At 38.7% G+C, this 21,524-nt stretch overlaps 1 protein-coding gene across 2 annotated transcripts in view; it reads right to left on the reverse strand.

Annotated features, from left to right (window-relative positions):
- Positions 1-21,524, reverse strand: part of NTPase (ectonucleoside triphosphate diphosphohydrolase NTPase) — an 89,372-nt gene that overhangs the window by 22,517 nt on the left and 45,331 nt on the right. For both annotated transcript variants that reach the window (XM_067155696.2, XM_067155697.2), the window contains exons 7-8: positions 7,754-7,922; positions 5,679-5,822 (exon numbers count right to left, since the gene is read on the reverse strand). In XM_067155696.2, the coding sequence (XP_067011797.2) occupies positions 5,679-5,822; positions 7,754-7,922 (313 nt within the window). The remainder of the gene's footprint in view (positions 1-5,678; positions 5,823-7,753; positions 7,923-21,524) is intronic.

Genomic DNA, 21,524 nt, shown 5'->3' on the forward strand with positions numbered 1-21,524 from the left:
AAAATTAAACATCCACTTTCACGTAGTATGGGATTTCAAAAAATAATGAATGAGTAAGCCGTAATCTAAGATGCAAGTTTTGAATGAACTGATTGCCGTTTCATCACGATTTTAATGTGTATGAAGGGTTTTTGTCGACTTTTACAAAAAATCGGATATGACGACAATCCGCTATAGCGAGTAAATTTTTCGCAGTTATGAATTCTTGCTATAGCAGACTTCTACTGTACCATATAAATGGTGATTTACCATTGACAATTAATTATGTTAAACATCTAAACAAATATCTTTTAAAAATGAAACACGAATACCAAAACGAAGGAAGAAATTAACTGAAAATTTTGTGACAGGTCCTTGCGCACTGAAGAGCAACCCAATCACCTCCCAGCAACTGGCGGGTCTATAGTACCTACTGACTAGATGAAAGTAAAACTTATTAATAAATGAATATAACTATGTTGCAATCTTTTATGCTTAGGAACCAATGCAAAATCTTTTTTTTTTCCCGCTATTTGCTTTACGTCACACCGACACAGATAGGTCTTATGGCGCCGATGGGATAGGAAAGGCCTAGGAACGGGAAGGAAGCGGCCGTGGCCTTAATTAAGGTACAGCCCCGGCATTTGCCTGGTGTGAAAATGGAAAACCACGGAAAAATGCAAAATCTTAAAGAAGAGTATAAAAATATAGATGGGATAACTTAAGATGCATTTGTGACATTTCATTCACACGTCATTCACTCGTACATTCAACTGTGTGTGCTTTGGAAGAATTTATGGCAGGTAAATGCGCAAGACGACGAGTTTTTAATATCTACCATGAGCATGTTTACTAGCTTTGAAGCAGTGACTAGGAAGGAATAGCTGTAGGTATTTGTTGGATACAGTGTTATTTCAAACAGTGATCTTCAACAAGTATTAATTTCGTGAAATGATGCAGTTCAAAAGTGTTTCACATTGTAGTATATTTTATATATATGAACAAAAATTTTTGATTCTTTTCTTTACACAACTAACGCAACTGTTAAAAATTCATTAAAAATGGAAAATTACAAAGACTGATATGAATGGTCACGATTTAAAAAAAAATTTTTTTTTTGAAGAAATATCACAGACATTAGGGTATGCTGTTGTGAGTCTTTAAATCATTTCAGGAAAAGGAATCCTGTAAATGTTCAAAACACCATAGAATTCATACTGTAAATTCCATTTAGTTGCAAAAAATTTACATGCAAATTTGATAAAGTAATTTGCAGGTAATTTCTAGGCTCTTAACACTCTAGCATCCATGCCTAAAGCCTGTAGAATCCAAGTCTATAACTTCTAAGGGCTCAAGCATAAGATCATTTTTTTAAACTCCCTACCCACAATTTTTTTTTCGAATTTGTTATGGTCCATATTGACAACTGATCACTATCAGAGGGTAGAGAAGGGTCCATCTATTCAATATCAAGTTTGTGGTTCTACACAATAACAAATTCTGCCACTTGATAACAGCTTTCACAAACTGAGGGTGTAATGCAGAGAAGTGAAAGGATCACCTATGATTGTAATAGGAAGGACGGCATGAAATAGGATAAGAGAAGGTCAATTAGTCAAAATAGTGTAATACAGAAAGTGATGTAGATGACTGTGATAGTGAAATAGATGAATTGGGATATACTACTGATGGGTTTGAAGGTTGTGTATCGTAAATAATTTTGAGTAGGCCCAAACCGTAATGTTTCAAATACACACAACTATTCAAAGTTTAGGCCTAGGCTTTGCAATGAAAATGTTGATGATTCTGATAGTGAACCTACTTGACTGCTGTATATGAAAATGTGGAAACTGTCCTTGTTCTTTTGTATTTTCATGTTTATCCTTGTCTTCTCTTTCTACTGCTCCTTCCTCCACTGACCTGTCAACGTGTTTGCCCTATTATGTATTCCTTTTCATGTTCCTCTCTCTTCTTCTTCTTCTTTTATGACCACATAGGATCACTTTAGTCAGTCCGTCGTTCAGGTCTCTTTGCAAGTGATAATCGTTATCCGTACTGAAGATACGGAATGTAGGATGCTAAACGGTTTGTTTCGTCACCTATTCATTACATATAAATTTTACAATTTAGGAATTTGTTATTGATTCCACTTGAGACATGTTTCACCCTTCATTGAGGGCATCATCAGTCAAATCATCTCCTCAAGGCAAAAATCAAGTACCTGGTTAGTAGTTGACATGCACAAATTAATACATATTATTAATACACATTACAAAAATTAAGTATGAGAAACAGTTGTACAATAGTGATGGTTGAACATATAGGTTTATAGAATAAGAAGTCAGCAGCAATGCATAAAATTAAAATAGTAGAGTTCGGCAGTGGTGCTCTGGAGAACAGCTGACACAATCATAGGAAAATATAAAGTTTTAAAAATATTTACATTATAACAATCAAGGGAGAAAGGGTGTAGTGCTCGGCGTCAATGTTTGTAACCAAAAATTAATGTCAATGGTTGGTAACTATACAGTATTTACATTGTCCAATTGAACAGTTGAGAATAAAGTTTTAAAAATATTTACATTATAACAATCAGGTAGGAGAAAGGGTGTAGTGCTCGGCGTCAATGTTTGTAACCAAAAATTAATGTCAATGGTTGGTAACTATACAGTATTTACATTGTCCAATTGAACAGTTGAGAATTTTACAATTTATATACATCTTTACACAAGAGCAGCTTGGTGAGCAAGGATATAAAAAAATCTAGTACCAAGTGCGTCCTGTTGTTTTACAGGTTGGAAGAAGAATGTAGCATTGACATTTCAGAAATATGCAGAGTGGTTTATCTTAGTTAAAATCACCGGGGGTAGGGAAATATTCCATAGCCAAATGAGGTTTTATAGGCATCAAGCTGGAAGTTGTCTGGTTGCAGCACCGAGATCGGTACGGAGACTGGTCAGTGTGGATGGAGACTCATGGGTATTCAGTGCGTTTGAATGGCAACAATGATGACAGTTATTTGTAGGTAATTTCTTATTAGGAACATGTTGTGGGTTGAAACTTTTGCTTATTCTTTCAGTTGACTTCTGTAGCTTCGAATGTTATGTGAAGACATCGGTGTGAAATGCCGGTGAGACTAAATTGATATTATTCCGTGGAAAAAAGTATGACGGACCTCGGGATGAAGTTATTGTTTTTTGTTGCTGGTCTGGTGAAACAGAATAGGGTTGCTTGTGTTGTGAACTGCAATGGAGAGATTAGAATGTATACAGTAACTGCAGAGTCAGAGCGTAGTAGCTGGGATGAGGCACCTTCTCATTCTGACTGCGAAGAGGAGCCGCAGTGGCACGCCATATTCGTGCCGATGTGCGCTGGGTTCTGGCGTGTTGTTGAAAGTTTTATTGTATGAAGTGGAAGTTCAGTTCACAACACAAGCAACCCTATTCTATTTCACCAGACCAGCAACAAAAAACAATAACTTCATCCCAAGGTCTGTCATACTTTTTTCCATGGAATAATATCAATTTAGTCTCACCGGCATCTCACACCGATGTCTTCACATAACATTCGAAGCTACAGAAGTCAACTAAAAGAATAAGCGAAAGTTTCAACCCACAACATATTCCTAATAAGCAATTACCTACAAATAACTGTCATCATTGTTGCCATTCAAACACACTGAATACCCATGAGTCTCCATCCACACTGACCAGTCTCCGTACCGATCTCGGTGCTGCAACCAGACAACTTTCAGCTTGATGCCTAGAAAACCTCATTTGGCTATGGAATATTTCCCTACCCCCGGTGATTTTAACTAAGATAAACCACTCTGCATATTTCTGAAGTGTCAATGCTACATTCTTCTTCCAACCTTTGAAACAACAGGACGCACTTGGTACTAGATTTTTTTATATCCTTGCTCACCAAGCTGCTCTTGTGTAAAGATGTATATAAATTGTAAAATTCTCAACTGTTCAATTGGACAATGTAAATACTGTATAGTTACCAACCACTGACATTAATTTTTGGTTACAAACATTGACGCCGAGCACTACACCCTTTCTCCCCTGATTGTTATAATGTAAATATTTTTAAAACTTTATATTTTCCTATGATTGCGTCAACTGTTCTCCAGAGCACCACTGCCGAACTCTACTATTTTAATTTTATGCATTGCTGCTGACTTCTTATTCTATAAACCTATATGTTCAACCATCACTATTGTACAACTGTTTCTCATACTTAATTTTTGTAATGTGTATTAATAATATATATTAATTTGTGCATGTCAACTACTAACCAGGTACCTGATTTTTGCCTTGAGGAGATGATTTGACTGATGATGCCCTCAATGAAGGGCGAAACATGTCTCAAGTGGAATCAATAACAAATTCCTACATTGTAAAATTTATATGTATTGAATAGGTGACAAAACAAACCTTTTAGCATCCTACATTTTTGTGCCTTTCCAATACTTGTACATTATTCAGAATATTTGAAGGGAGTACATGGGTTATAAATGTAGGAGACTGCTCCTTTGAGATCACCTATTACAAGTTAAGATCTAATGAGTAGGTACAGAGGAGGAATTTTTTTTTAACCATTAAAATTTCCTGATTTGGGGAGGGGGACAAGTATAAAATATGGGCTTGGTCGGGAGAGTATTAAAAATAAAAACATTTCATCATCATTTTCTCCAAACCCTTGTCCCACAGATGCAGGATCCGCTCATTGGATCTCCAATCGCCACTTCACTCTGTTCTGGGTGTTTGCAGATTTTACTCGTAAGTCTGCATCGATGGAGTTCTCTGATCGTTGTTTAGGTCTGCAATTTGGATACTGGCTTCGATCTTTTGATGGTAGGATATGTTAGGGAACATTCCACGGGCTGCTCTCAAGGCGTGTCCAAGCCACAGTAACCATCCTTCTCACATTTTTCTCATGGACAGAGGTGCTGCCAAAATGTCTTTTTAGAGTATTATTGCAAATATGGTCCTGGGAGAGTCCCAGTCTGCAATGCACAATTAGTACTTCCACGATGTGAAGAGATTTTGTTTGTAGGCTAACACTCCTTTCCCCAAAATGTCGCAGGACGGACAACAGCTCTACATATCTTTTGTTAAGAAGGATAGCATGTTTTGGATTCAGCGTTCCTGTGACATCCCTCCACCTCTTCCATATTACACATGAAAATAGCATATTTATAACAAATCCTTTCTCTCTATTCTAACAACATTTTAAGTAAATTATTTTTAAGTAATTTATGTCATTATTTATATAAATCATGAGGTTTTAAGAGTAGTATCTCTTGTACGTCTTTTCAGTCATGGTAATTTGATTACATTCACTTGTTCAGCTGTTCCAGTATAACCAATTTATAATTTGCTTTTACGTCGCACCAACACAGATAGGTTTCATAGTGATGATGGGATAGGAAAGAGCTAGGAGGGGGAAAGAAGGGACCGTGATTTTCGTTACAGCCCCAGCATTTGCCTGGTGTGAAAAATGGGAAACCACAGAAAAATCATCTTCAGGCTGCCGAAAGTGGGGTTTGAACATATTATTACTTCAGCATTTCATCATTTCAGCACCCATAACCAAAATATAGAGATATTACACTTTTGGTGTTTTTTGATGCAAAATAATCACATGTGAATGGAGAAATTAATTAGGATAAAACTGGATAATGCTCCACTTACTCAACTTTATAAGTCACTCCTCCGTAAGTCCACTCTGTGGAGATGATGGGATTGATGCACTCACTCTTCAGTACTCTGGAGTCCTTCTCATTGCCAACAGAGAGAATGGCCTTACGAGCTGCCATCAGTCCAAGCCCCAGGTAGCTGTTAAGGAAAGATTTTTTTTTTAAGTTATTATAGAACATACAACACATATATATTTAATTACAGGCTGTTATGCCGTTCAACTTTCAGTCTGAAACCCTCCACAATCCTCTATTTGTAATTAACTCTGAGGCTTCAATTACAGTAAAACCTCGTTAAGACGTTTCTGCAGGAGACAACAAAACTGAACATGTTAAGCGAGAAAACGTACTATTGAATATGTGAATAAAAACTATCCAACAGCGATATGGAAACACTAGATATGATTTTTTCCGCCTTGAGGGCATTTTACGTCGCGTATCCGTGGGTACCGTGAAAACTATATTTAACATTTCTAAAGATGACAGGAAAGTATTAAAAGGTGTGAAAAACAAGAAAGATCAAATATGAAAACCACCTCTGCTGGGGCTTATAAAATATCAAGTGCTTTGAAAGGTGTGTAAAACACCACACAACAAATATGAAAACATACGCACGGGAGCCAATAAAAATATACAAGTATTATTGCAAATCATGCTCTTTCTAAAACGAATGTTAGTAGAAGCCTTTTATTTCGGAGCAATGGGTTATTAAACATTATTTTCTGGTCACACTCAGACAATGAATTGGAGATTACACTTGACCATATGCGAATGGGAGGAATCAGGAAGAATAACTTTGACCGCCATTTTGAAACGCTTCGAGCAAGTCGAATGGTGGAGTCAAAAGTCGAAGGTGCACGTTAAACATTTGTGACCTCTGCGTGCTTAAAGATGAGGATGTCAGTCCACTTTCTGAAAGATTTTAATTCTGTCTTCATTAGTAAGCATTTTCACGACTTTTTCCATATCCATAACTAGGCTATCACAAGATAAATATGCAGCATACTAGGTAATTTCACGTGATTATGTTCCTAATCCAGATACAGTTTACCGTATCACGTGACAAAACTTCACTATGCCACTCAACACAAAATACATTTCTAACTTCTGAATGGAATGCGAAATACAAGCTCAAATAGACTCACTGTATTATTCAGCAATCTTGCTGCTAACCGGCGAGCAAAACTAAACATTTTTGAGGCTAATGGCTTGCTCCCTGAATGTACAACTTATCCTGTGAAATTCAGGAATTTAAGGGCTTTTTCCGTAATCATGCAACTGTAGCGACGGACCTTACCCGAGTTGGAAAGCACGTTTGTTTCACAAGGGATGACAAATATAATTTTCGGGGCTAGGAAAAATGTGATTGTACTAAGCGGTAACAGCGAAAATTCGTGATGCGATAAGCGAGATATTTTTATATAGATTTAATATGATGAGAATCGGGACTTCGAATTTACAACGTGCTAAGCGGGAAAATGTGTTCATGCGGAATGCACAAACAAGGTTTCACTGTAGTTCTACACCTTTTATTTTAAAATAATAATGAATTGATTCTACACATTATCGTTTTTGTCTCCACCTTCCATGGCCAAAGTTCGCACTCTGCTATGTAACCTATCCTCCTCCATTAACCTCACATAACTCCACACTTGAAGCCAGTTTTTTCATCCTTCAAGTTCATTTCTAATTGAGACTTTACTTCCTAATTCTCAGTACCCTGTTCCAATCTATTTGTAACCACATTCATTCCTATTACTTCATGTCTTTTACTTCTAACTTATGAGTCAAATATCCCGAGTTCACCCAGCTTTCACTCCCATTCAGCAAAGTATGTTTTGTCCGAGTATTCACTACTTTCTCACAGAATACCACTGAGTGCATTGGCTTTGAAATGATCCACGCTTGTTTCAGTTTTGTATTTCCTACCTGGCATTCAGTCTTCCAACGTTTCTCACCAACTGACATCAGTTTAGCCTTGGAAATGGTAATTTAGCAAAGTAAAGAACAAGCATCTCTAGCAATAACTTAAGCTTCACGAATACATCGAACAGTCTGAAAACCATGTACCTGTGGGTATATATTGTGATGTTTTGGTGGAAAGCTGAGATATGGTGGAGAAATTCTGGTTTTGTTTGCTTGAGAGTAATAGCATCAGTTGGGGCAAACGTGATCTGGGTTGAACCTCCACCAAGATCAAGTGCTGCCACAGTTTCCTCCACATTACCACCAAGACGATCTGAAATATTAGAAGTAATACTACAGTACAATCTCCAGACAGACCTATTTTCAAACTTTCCCAAATGCCTCATTCATAATATAAAATATCAAACACTTCATTCATAAATCCAAAGTAAAAAGAATAAATTTAAAAAAAAATTCCAAGTTGATGTTCAGAAGATGATCTTTCAAATGCTGAAGAAATATTGGATTTGTGAGTAATCAGACAAGCTAGATGAGTCCACTTAACATAATCATTGTCCTTACAATTAAACCAGCCCTTTCATTACTACAACAGTCTGTAATAAACAACAACTTTCTAAACATCAGGTTAGTGTATCCCCTGCTAACTTTACTCTCTCTCTCTCTCTCTCTCTCTCTCTCTCTCTCTCAGGGTTTGGATGAAGATAAATAATAACAATAACAATAAAATACTGAGCAAGTATGCCATCCAGTTAGGGTTGTGTAGCTGAGAGCATTCATTCGGGAGATGGTGGGTTTGAATCTCACTGTCAACAGCCCTGAAGATAGTTTTACAGGGTTTCCCCATTTTCACACCCGTCAAATGAGTTTTATCATAATTAAGGCCACGGCCACTGCCTTCCCAATCCTAGCTCTTCCCTGTCCTTCAGTCACCGAAAACTTTTTGTGTGTTAGTGCAATGATAAACCAACAACAACAGCACACTGACAAGTATGGATATCATCTCCCATGTATGGGAAACTGAGTGTTATTGTGGTGAAGGATTGTGTTGTGTATGAGTTGTAGCGATGTTGGGAGCAGCACAAACATCCAGCTCCCGAAACAAGGAAATGAACCATTTAAGATTAAAAGCCCTGATCCGGCTGGGAATCAAATCTGGGGTCTTCTGAACCACTACACTTACCTTTCGACCAAATAGTCAGACATTAGGTAATTGAAATAAAGTTCATAGAATGATTAATAACTTTAATAAGGACATGGGTTATATTATATTTTGGTTTCTTTTACATAATGACCAAAGAGCAAAAGAAGGAGCACTATCATAATTCAAACAGCATCTTAATTTTTGTGATAACTCATGTGCTATGTCAAAAAAAAAGTGTGGGGGAAAAAAAAAAAAAAAGTTGAAACTGTACATACTACTGAAGAATAAATCACTTGTACAATATTTTGCATATAACCATCAGTGGACAAGAGAGGAAGAACAGCTCTCCAATCTGTTGGTGCGGGTTAAGCGCAGAATAATGAAAATGTGTATCTTGAGATCAAGATAACTGACAGATATAAGCTACAGCTGAACGGCATTTCATAAGGGGCAACGTGTATATAAACTTGTAGGCAAGTTCAGAGTGACGTACAACTAACGCATCATTAGGGCAGTCAGGAATTCAGGATCTCCAAGCAAGGTATAGGAGATTTCCGAAGAGATGACTAAGGAAGGTTTTCACTCACTGCCAGCCAGCTAAGGGCTTGTATCTGAACACACAATATTTCTTGCTGACATGTAATGTTTTAAGAAAAAGTTGTATGCTCATAAAACTTTCAAAGATGACCTCTGGGGCCTGTCTGGCCATCAGAAAGTGATGATGATGATGCTTGTTGTTTAAAGGGGCCTAACATCGAAGGTCATCGGCCCCGGCCATCAGAAAGTACTGTGGTGTAGTTCTTTATGAAGAGGAAAGAGACAGGATAAAGTTTTTTCTTTTTTTTCTTTTTTTTTTTTTTGCTATTTTGTTTTACGTCGCACCTACACAGATATGTCTTATGGCGACGATGGGAGAGGAAAGGCCTAGGAAGTGGAAGGGAAGCGGCCGTGGCCTTAATTAAGGTACAGCCCCGGCATTTGCCAGGTGTGAAAATGGGAAACCACGGAAAACCATCTTCAGGGCTGCCGACAGTGGGGCTCGAACCCACTATCTCCCGATTACTGGATACTGGCCGCATTTAAGCGACTGCAGCTATCGAGCTCGGTCCAGAATAAGGTAAAGCAATGTCTGACACAAGCTCTGACTTAACAGCTCGTGATTATCTTTGAGGTAATCTCAAAGAGAAAGTGTACAGGAAAAATTCCTGCAGTCTGAAGGCTCTCAAGTGAGACATCACAAGTGTAATATGCTAAATAAGCCAAAATGGAGTACAGCAAGTTTTCTAGAACTTCATGTGCCACTGAGGCATGTGCTTGGATAGAAATGGTGAAAATTTTTAACATATGTGTGAAGTATAGGTTAAACAAAACCTTGAGTACTATAAATTCTCAGTTAAAGATATTACATCAGTGTATCATGTTACGGCCCTCCGTGGTGAGGCCATGTGCACTACTGGTCACATAGAACCTGCTCCAGCTCATAAATACAATGGCACATTAAGTTTATCTCTCCCTGTAAATGGTGTATACAATATCTCCAATCTACATAAATAAAGTTGTAGAGGGTCCGCTATCTGTAATTTTGTTTGTTTTGCCAATTTTTCAGATATTTATCCGTTTTAGGTCAACTTAAGACCGTATCGGTGGTTCTTATTTTTTGTGTGTTTGTTTGTTCCACCATCACAGCGAAATGGCTGGATAGATCTCAACTAAACTTCATATTTAGAGTATACTCATTCTGAGGAAGGTTTCGATATGCATCATCATCATCATCATCATCATCATCATCATCATCATCATTTCTTCACTCCAGCAAGCTGGGTGCGGTTGTGTTCGAGCCTCCTCCAATTTGTCCTATCCATCCACAGATGCTGCTCATATAAGTGATGCCAGTTCACATCTCTAATGTCAAGGTCCTTCAATATCGTTTTTCCCAAACATCACGAGGTCTTCCTCTTGGTCTCTTCCCAGGAAATTGTGGTCAAAGTATGTTCAAGGAGTCCTGTGAGGATCCATTCTTTTCATGTGACCATACCATTACAATCTCTTCACTTCTAGAGTCTCCAGCAAGGTTCTTTCCAATCCAAGCTGTTGCTGGATAGCCACATTCCTTTTTTTAAGTTCCGTTTGGGCCTGCTATGGACCACGTGGTTCTTATCTCTAGCAGCTTTCTTCTTTGACCAGTACTCTTTCATTCTTGCACTGTGAATGTCTTTTCGCTCCTGAGTCCATTTCACACCTCCTCCCGGACGTACTGTTTTTTCTGTTAGTGACTGGAGAGAGTTTGATGTTCTGATCAACGTTCTGTACCTATTCATAAATTTCACTGGGAGCAATGTCCAATTCTTGAAGGTCTTTTCTGACGAGTCTTGCCCACTTGGCATTAGTCGCTTTCCCTCTAGAGATGGTGTGGAAGATTCTGGAGGTGAGCCTCTGATTGTCCATTCTCATGACATGACCGTAGAAGTTCAATCTCCTCTTCCTTATAGATGTTGTAATGCTCTCCAATTGTTGGTACAGTTCGTTGTTGTGCCTGATTCTGTACTTGCCTTCTTCTTTAATGGGGCCCATGATTTTTCTCAGGATCTTCCTTTCCTTCAGCTCCAGTTTTCTAAGCTGCCCTTTTCTTACCATGTTTAGGCATTCTGAGGCGTATAGTACTGACGGTCTCACTACAGTAGTGTAATGCCTGATTTTGAGGTTAAGGGAGAGGGATTTGGATTTTTACATACTCTTACATAGGTGGTAGGCATTTTCCAATTTGATGAATCTGCTGTTCATGGCCTGATCTTCATTCATGTTTGGGGTTATCCATTCTCCTAGGTATTTGAAGGAGTTAGTCCTTTGTACTGTTTTGTCCCCCAGTGGGATTGATTTGGGTGCATCTTTGATGTTGGTGATAAACTGTGTTTTGTTGATGGCGATCTTCAGCCCTACTTTAGCTGCTATGTGGTCGAGAGAGGATAGTTGATGGATAGCTTCCTCCACACTGGATGCCAGGAGTGTAAGGTCGCCTGCGAAGGCTAAACAGTTGACTGTTAACTTGTCTTTCTTGTAGCCAATTCTCAATCCAGTCATCCTGTAGCATTTTCGTCCACTCACGAATGACTTTTTCAAGTAGGCAATTAAAGAGGATTGGAGATAGGCCATCCCCTTGTGTAACACCTGTTTTGATCTCAAATCTCTGGGACAGTTCCCCTCTGAATTTGATTCTGGCAGTAGTGTTGGTAAGAGTTGCTTTCACTAGATTCAAGGTTTTCTTATCTAGTCCCAGTTCAGCGAGTGCCTGGAAGAGTGACTCTCTATCTACTGAATCGTAAGCCTTCTGAAAGTCAACAAATGTTGCCACGTAGGGTGAGGCGCTTTAGGTTTTTGTAAGTGATGATGGTTTTGAGGTTCAGGATTTGTTCGGCGCATGACCTTGACTTGCGAAACCCAGCCTGGTACTCTCCGATGCAGGAGTCTAGTTGAGCCTCTACTCTTGTGAGTAATACTTTGGAGAGTATCTTATACGTCACTGATACAAGGGAAATCCCTCTGTAGTTGTTGAGATCTGATTTGTCGCCTTTTTTGTGTAACGGGTGGATGATAGTTGAGGTCCAGTCGCTAGGCAACGCTTCTGTCACCCAGATGTTTGATATGATTTCATGGATACTTTGGATTGACTCCTCATCAGCGTATTTCCAGAGCTCTGCTATGATTCCATCCTCGCCCGCTGCTTTGTTACATTTCAATTCTGAAATGGCTTTCTTGATCTCCCCCCTTTGTTAGTGGGAGAGAGTCCGACTTAGTAACATTCTGAGGTTCGAAATGCAGTTTCTCCTTGGGTTCCCTTGAATTTAGAAGGTTGTTGAAATACTCTGCTAGAACTGTGGTGCACTCTTCATTGTTCATTTTCAGATTTCCGTCAGCTCCCCGAAGGTGAAGTGTAGGGGCTGAATAGGGTGTTATTTGAGATTTAAAAGTTTGGTAGAAGTCTCTAGTGTTGTTTCTTTGAAAATCCCTCTCTGCTTGTTCAATGATATTTTTATTGTACTGCCTCTTGGTGTTCCTGATAATTTTAGTAGCAGTTTTCCTAACTTCTAAGAAGTTTTTATGGTTTTCCAGACTTTTGTTTCGGTTCCATTTTAGCCATGCTTGCTTTCTCTCTTCTATTGCTTTGTCACAAGTAGTTGTCCACCATGGATGTTTGTTCTTTCTGACTGCCGGGATGGTGGTTGTCGCTGCATCTATTAGTGCCTTCTGTAGTTGGGGCCAATCTTTTTTGTCTTTGTTTTTAGCCACATTCCTTATTTTATCCATTTTTGTTTTTTGTAGACAAGAATGGAGGAACTTAATTTCTGTTGCCTGAAGACGACTCTTTATTGGTCCAGTAAGTGTTGCTGCTCCCAGGCCATATGTCAATATAGGTACTAGATATATTTTGTACAAGCTGATCTTGGAACTAACAGAAACGTTTCATCCCAAAGTATTTGACGTACATCGTGATAGAATTTGGAAGCTTTTTGTATTCTGTTGCTGATTTCTTAATGTATGATAGTCTGATGACGGAACACTACCTAAATAGTGAAAGTTGTATACAATAGCCATCTCCTTATCTCCAATTCTTAGATGAACAGTTGGAGAGTTTCTACTCATCACCAAGCTAACTGCCTTCGTTTTGCTGATTTTGAGACCTAATGTTGTAAAAGCTTCATGCCAAAGATCTAGTCTACAGTAGTTTGAACTTCCGCTTCTGTCTCACCCCATACCATTACATTACAGCATCAGCAAAAACCAGGGCATTAGTTGTTGAATCCTTTCTTTTCACCGCTTTTAAAACTTTATCCATTATGATTATAAAGAGAAGTGGTGAAGGTCAACTTCCTTGCTGGATTATACTCTTCGTTTCGAACCAACCTGACCTTCCATCCTGGACCTGGACACAACACTTGGCTTCATCATATAATTGTTGTACTCTTGTTATGATGTCATCGGGCACTTTCTTATGTCTCAAAAATTCCCATATATGCCTGCGTGGTACATGATCATATGCTTTCTCGATGTAAAAAAAAAACGGTTATGAGTGTTTTACCTTTCTCCCAATACTTCTCATAGAGCATTCTGGTGGCAAAAATGAGGTCTATAGTTGTTCTATGAGGTCTAAATCCATGTTATTCCTCCTGAAGTTTAGGTTCAACATATTTTCTAATCCTGCTCTCAAGGATGGATTTGTAGATTGTGAGGCCATGTGACAGCAGAGTTATACCTCTGTAGTTGGTACATTTCTTTCTATCACCTTTTTTCAACAATGGGATGATGACTCCTTGCTTCCAATCATTGGGTATTACATTCTCTTTCCAGATTATATTTAGTACCCTGTACATCCAATGTTATCCAACCTCTCCTAGTGCTTTGATCATCTCAACACATAATTCATCTGATCCAGTTGATGTGTTGTTTTTCAGTTTAGATATTGCTATCTCTACTTCCAACCATGTCAGACTAGTGGTATTTCTGCTGCCAAAATCATAAGGTTTGTCGTCTAATGGAGTGACATTTTCGTAACACTTCAGCAAAGTTTCAAAGTGCCTTTGGAACTCCTGTAATATTTTGGTCTTATCCCTAGTCACCTCACCATTAGGAAGTTCTACAGATTGGATAGATTCATTTTGAGTTCTTCTATTTCCATTCCACCAGGTAGTTTCTTCAGGTTTTCTTATTTGACTCTGTCGTCCACATTCTTTATCTGCTGTCAACCGCAACCTTCTTTAGAGTATCCCATTCTTCATCTACCAATTTCAGTTCTTCTCTCAGCAACAACCTGCAGACACCTTCCCTGAATTCTTCCTTTACACTTGGCTCGGTTAGTAACCAAGTTTATATTTTTGGGACTCTTTTGTTACAGACTTTGGGAGGTCTTTTCTCTGCAATAACTGCAACCAACAGTCTATGGTCTCCACCAAGGTCTTCACTTGGAATGGCCTTGACATCATTGACATTTTCCCATACATTTTGATCTATCAGAATATAATCTAGTACTGTACCTCTTTTATCATCTCAGCTATATCTTGTGATTTTATGGGAGTCCTTTTTCTTGAAACAAGTGTTACTCACTATCAGGTTGTAATCATGCATAGATCTAGCATATATTCTCCCTCTTCATTTCTGTTTCCCATTCCATGAGGGCCCAGTGTGGATTCATATGCTATTTGTTATGAGCCAACTTGTGAATTAAAATCACACGTTACAATTAGATTGTCATACTCTGTGTGTTCTTCCAAGTTATTAAGGAAGTTGGCCTTTTCTTCTTTTGAGCATGCTACCTGTGGAGCATAGACTTTGATCACATTGTACTTTTTCCCCTCCTAAGTTCACAGATAACTTAATTATCCTTTCACTATCAAACTCAATTTCACTACAAGCATCTATATCTTTATGTATTAAAAATCCTATTCCATTTTTAGACTCTACTTCATTTCCAGACCAGTAGACACTATAGTCCAATCTGATATTCATTTTCCCAGTTTTCTTCCACTTTGTTTCACTCAGGCCCATGATCAGAAGTTTCCTCCTTTCCATGCAGTCGATCAGCTCTTCAGTTTTGTTTGTCAATGTCAGGATATTTAATGTTCCCACTCTGATACTTTGTCTCGTTTGATTTGGGTAGCTGGTGTAACATCGGGCTGTAAACCGTCATTCGCACCAAACTGATGTCTTTCTCGTGAATTCCTACATCCGAGGCTCATATTATTCTTGAAAGCAACTTCTTCAGTAATCTCTTTGTTGACCTGCTGAGCCTAACACAGACAGAGATTTTCTTTCAGGGTTTTCTCCCTTAGCCTTTGTTGTCCAGGCACTTCAACTTACAAGGCAGTAGGTTGTACTGAATACATTAATCCCTGAATACAGGGCTGCCTCTTCCACCATCTCCACTGTACCAAAGTCCACCTTCTCTGCTGTAGAAGTCGTTGAGGTCTTCACTCGTAACCCTGAGCTGGGACCCTTACCAGATGTTACACACCGGGTCAGTGTGCTCTGGGACTCACATAGGCAGGGGCACCACTCCCTGGGCAGGACTGCGTGAATACATGGGGGGTTTATCAGAAAACCAGATCAGTTTTCTTCCTTTTTCTCTTACACTATTGATTTACTGTAAAATCCATGGACTATATGTGAAACATTCCTTCATTACAAATAACTTTTGTTATGTACATAATTTCACTTACTCTTCAAATGACGGAAAAACATACTATTTTCTGCGAGTCTCATGCTCTGCATTGAGTGCCCAATAGACCGACAACAAACCTACATAATACCAATATAATGGTCCGTTATTGGACATTATAAATTTTCCAGCTAACTCATTCTTGGTTGCCTGCGTTTCGCCCTCGTGTGCTAAGTTAGGCTCGTCAGTTGGGACTTAGCACACCACCCAAGACGCAAGGCTAGTGCATACCGTGGAGGCCACTGCATAGGCTACTTGAAGCCACCAGCAGTGCCAATGCACTATGAGAGCTATGTCTCATTTTCAAAAATTGATGCCTGCCTGGCCATCAAATGATGTAGATGTTGATTCCCATAGGGAACCTAAAATATTTTTCCCGAATGAGTAAATTTATAATACCAATATAATGGTCCGTTATTGGACATTATAAATTTTCCAGCTAACTCATTCTTGGTTGCCTGCTTTCCCTATGGGAATCAACATCTACATCATTTGATGGCCAGGCAGGCATCTATTTTTAAAAATGAGACATAGCTCTCATAGTGCATTGGCACTGCTGGTGGCTTCAAGTAGCCTATGCAGTGGCCTCCACGGTATGCACTAGCCTTGCGTCTTGGGTGGTGTGCTAAGTCCCAACTGACGAGCCTAACTTAGCACACGAGGGTGAAACGCAGGCAACCAAGAATGAGTTAGCTGGAAAATTTATAATGTCCAATAACGGACCATTATATTGGTATTATAAATTTACTCATTTGGGAAAAATATTGTAGGTTCCCTATGGGAATCAACATCTACATCAAACAAACCTACATGTTACCATGGCAACGTCTCTGACTGCTTGCCAGCAGGGAAGTAGCATATTGCCATTTTTGTCATAATTACTGAAAACATGTGGTTGTTCCTTGGGTAGAAAGTAAGAGAGACGTTAATCGGCCATTTTGCAGGATATTGGCGGAATACCGTTGGAGGTTACAAATTGTCCTTGGATAGCACTAGGTGGCTTTTTGTTAATATCTGCACAGTACTGCGGAGTGTAGCCCATTATTTCACAGCGTAAGGTGTTTTCTGGAATTTGCTATAATTTTTACTGTATTTCTATTCTACTTCTGTTTTCCGCTTTAATTTCTTGCCTCTGCCTTGCCTCTTTAGGCTTAAGTCATCCTCTTATCTCTTTACCTAAGAATTCATGCCCCTAAATTTCTCCTCTGTTGCCACCTTCTTATATCCGTAACTCATACCATCACAATTTATTGAGGGGTATTTTATTTTCCAATACATCCACTAGGTATTTACGTATTTGTCCTATCCGACTCCTCAGTTATAATCCCATTTCCTATTAATTTCAACTTTCTTAACTGTATTTAAAAAAAAAAAAATGCTATTTGTTGGGGGCGTCGAACTAGAGAGATCTTTTGCCCCTACTTGCACCATATATGAGGAACCTGCATCTATTTTGTAAATGGCGGAAGTTTAAAGTGTTGAATGTGAGGAGAGAAACTTCTTAACTGTATTACTTTCTTCCTTAATTTATCCATACGTATACAATTGCTGATCCCTAAACCTGGACACACTGTTCTTTGAGGAAAAATTCCAAGCTGTTCAAGTGTATAACTTTTGGCCCCTGAAAATATAAAAATATGGATGCACTTTAATGATGGTGCAGACCTTCGTTTCAGGGTAGTTATTTTCTAAACGGTAAGTCGTATTAAAAAACTGATAGCAAAATTGCAGTTCAATTTGGAGAGATCTACAGTCCTATGATTTATTCTTGTGTTTCGATTGTTGATACCTTAGATAGCGCTGCATTTCTCGATTATAATCGAAGAAATCCAACTGAATAGTGACTGGCATTAAGAAAAGGGGCCTGTCTTTATAATGAAAACTCCATTTCAACTGTGAATAGCGGTTGTGAAGTTAGCCTGTCGTTATAGTAGAAACTTCCGAACTCGGTTGTGATGGCAGTAGGGAATGTGGCCTGCCATTATTGTCAAAACTTCCCCAAGGCCTACCTTACATTGGAAACAATGTATGGCGTCCTGCCTATTTTTTCGCACAGCGCTAGAGTAGAACGCAGCCCGGAAGGCGGTTTCGTTGCGCAGAGAGAGACAGAAGTATGAGGTGCTGTGATGCCAATTTGGCTACTCATAACAGCATGAATGTGTAAACATTTCTTCATCCAGTTATATCTTGAATTCCAAAGTGATGACCTATATTTTTCGTGGGCTTAAATGTTTCCTGAGAGTCTAAATTAATTCTTAACATCAAACCCCGAGAAATTGTTGAGGAAAATTTTCGAGATATTAAAGAAGGTAAATAGAAGGCGAGAGAAATGAAAGGCGAAGTGCAGAGCGCATAACAGCATGAATATGTAACATTTTTTCATCCAGTTATATCTTGAATTCCAAAGCGATGACCTATACTTTTCGTGGGCTTAAATGTTTCCTGAAAGTCTAAATTAAATTTTAACATCAAACCCCAAGAAATTGTTGAGGAAAATTTTCGAGATATTAAGGAAGGTAAATGGACGGGACAGTTTCAATGCCATAGGATATTCGCCGTTTTTATACATATCAAATTTTGTAGTACGCAAAACATTTTTATTGAAATCACCGAGGTCCGTCACTGGCTAAGGGTTCTTCCGTGGCGACCTGAACACTGCATTATTTTTATTTCCGAAGCTTGTTTTATCCTCTGTACTGTTTGCAGGCCAATACCACACGCGAGTGCTGTCTTCTTTTGAAGCGTGGCAACATGGCGTTCCTCACCTTCTCCGCCTATGAATGCCTGCTGCTGCATGCTTACCAAATACAAATACACTTTAAATACTATTTCCCTCACCTGTCGATGGAATACTTGTCATTTTGCTCTTCCTGGATCTATCGTACACACGCAAATAGTTCCCTAAATTCGTTGATTATGATATTTACAAATAAAACTCGAAACATTCACTCGTGACCCGCACAAACAGGCACCTCTTACTGAAATGATTCTATTGGCTCAGCGAAAAACACGTCACACTACAAAGTGCGGGAATGTTACTGCGCAATCCTCTTGAAACTGCCTTCCCGGCTGCGTTCTACTCTAAGAGACGTGCAATTTAATTTTTTTTTTTTTTTTTTTTGAAAATGATATTTGTTTGTGGCGTTGACCTCTATAGATCTTTTGCCACTACTTTCACAATATGATATGAATTCTGCGTGTAAGTGGAATTGCAGAAGTGTAGAGTGTTGAATGTGAGGAAAGGATCGTTAAGCACAACACAAACACCCAATCCCCAGGTCAGGCATATTAATCATTTACAATTAAAAACCCCTGACTTGGCCAGGAATCGAACCCAGGGCTACTGGGTGAACGCGTTGCCTCCCTACACTAATACAGTAGAAGTCTGCTATAGCGAGTATGGCATATAACGAGAACCCCGTTATACCAACAACTGTTTTCTGTCCCTTCAAAATTCCTATATTAATCTGTGTATTATCCTTCGGTTACAGCGAGAGCCCTATCATTAATGTAGATGTTGATTCCCATAGGAAACCTAAAATATTTGTCCGGAATGAGTAAATTTATACCACCAATACAATGGTCCGTTATTGGACATTATAAATTTTCCAGCTAACTCATTCTTGGTTGCCTGCGTTTCGCCCTCGTGTGCTGAGTTAGGCTCGTCAGTTGGGACTTAGCACACCACCCAAGACGCAAGGCTAGTGCATACCGTGGAGGTTGCTACTGCTGAGGTTATTTCATTCCTGTCCTTTGACAGCTGAACTAGTAGCTCTTTGGCCTTTGATTGTTGATTTTGTTATTATGGCTTTAAACGAGATTGTATGTGTTGTACATACGTCATTTATATTGTTGATTTGGCGCAGAGGTCGCCGGACCACCAAGGGGAACCATCCCACGGAGAGGACCCCCCCCCCATAGTCTTCCCCCGCTAGATCCCGTTTATTGAATTCTTTCTTTGTACATTTATATTTACATATATTTACATTTGGTAATTGTTTCATTGAGCTTCTTCTTTGGTTAGAGTCTTTAAGTCCTTCTTGCTGATCGTATTCACTACATATGTATCAATTTACAATAATTATATATTTAGCACAAGTTATATATTTTACACAATTTTAAAGGTAAATTTCTTGTTTCGTGGGGCCTTTTGCTTGGCTATAGTTTTTAGGTCCATTTTGTTTTTTATTTGTAACATATGTATTTGGTAATACGATACACTTTGTATTTCACAAGTTACATATTTAATATTTATTTATACTGTGGTTTATACTATTTAGTATGTCTTTTGCGGGGTACGGTCTGTCTTGTCTTGGTGTTATTTGTTTGTTTATAAACATCTGTGGTAGTACTACTAGTCACATGTTTGTTTGGAATGTCATTCATAGTCGTAGTGGTCACTGTTAGTGGGTCAGTCAGTGTTGTCAACAATGCGGTAGTAGTAAGTATGTGTTCATTGATGGTTTGGTCTCGTCTTGTGGCGGTTTATATTTTGAATTCTTATCTTTACATAGGATGGAAATAAAATATTTAGTAAATAAATAGTAATAATAATGACAGTAATTTAATAATGATAATGATAATTATGTTAACCAAATGTTTATGTTGTCCGTTTAGATATTATTATTGCTGTCCAGGGAAGTAGTGATAATTTTGATTAATAGCCATAATATGATAATAATAATAATAATAATAATAATAATAATAATAATAATAGTGTTCTGAAAAGCAATAGTAATAGTAATAATAGTGGTGATTGTAATATTATTCATTTTCACGTATACAATTTGAAACACTCACATGGTAAATTCACTGAAATTTTTCACTTTCTTTGAGAATTACTAGAGATTTCACTTCACTTCACTTTCACTTATTATCTGTGACAGCACTTGTGGTGCCTAAGTCGGCCGGTACGCTATTCTGGTGATGTGTCACCGTGGTCAGGAGCATCCTTTCTATTATGATATGCGATTGTTGAGACTTTGTGGCGGTGACAGTGGGAAGGTGGTGGAAGTTAGGTGATGGGAGGTGGGAAAATATGGGAATTTTCTGGAGTGCGGTTGTCGTTTAGAATTGCGGTGGCTAGGGGTGACAGTGGTAGGGCTTCTTTAATTATAGGGTTGTTATGGAGTGTGCCTCTTGTCAAGTATTGGAGGCGTAGTTTATGTAGGTATGATGTTATTTTTGGGAAGGTATAATAGGGGGTGAAATTGGCAGAGGGTGTATCTGTAGGTAGATGGTGAGCTATACGTAAGGCGTGTCGGTCGAGTCTATTAAGTTTAACGTATTCAGTTGGGTGGGCTGTGATCCATGTCAGGGAGGCGTAGGTTATTAATGGTCGGATGAAAGTCTTATAAACGTTAATTATCTGGGTGGGTTTAAGTCCCCATGTGAAACCTGTTAGGGATCTGAGTGCTCGAAAACGGCTTAAAGCTTTCCTGTGGATGTCGTCTAGGTGATGGTTCCAGTGAAGGTTATTTTGAAATTTAATTCCTAGGTAAGTTAGTCTGTTAGTTTCAACAAAGGGTGTATTATACATTGTTATGTGGACTTTGTGGCGTGCAGGG

The sequence above is a fragment of the Anabrus simplex genome, chromosome 11 (assembly GCF_040414725.1).
Source record: "Anabrus simplex isolate iqAnaSimp1 chromosome 11, ASM4041472v1, whole genome shotgun sequence".
Classification (NCBI taxonomy): domain Eukaryota; kingdom Metazoa; phylum Arthropoda; class Insecta; order Orthoptera; family Tettigoniidae; genus Anabrus; species Anabrus simplex.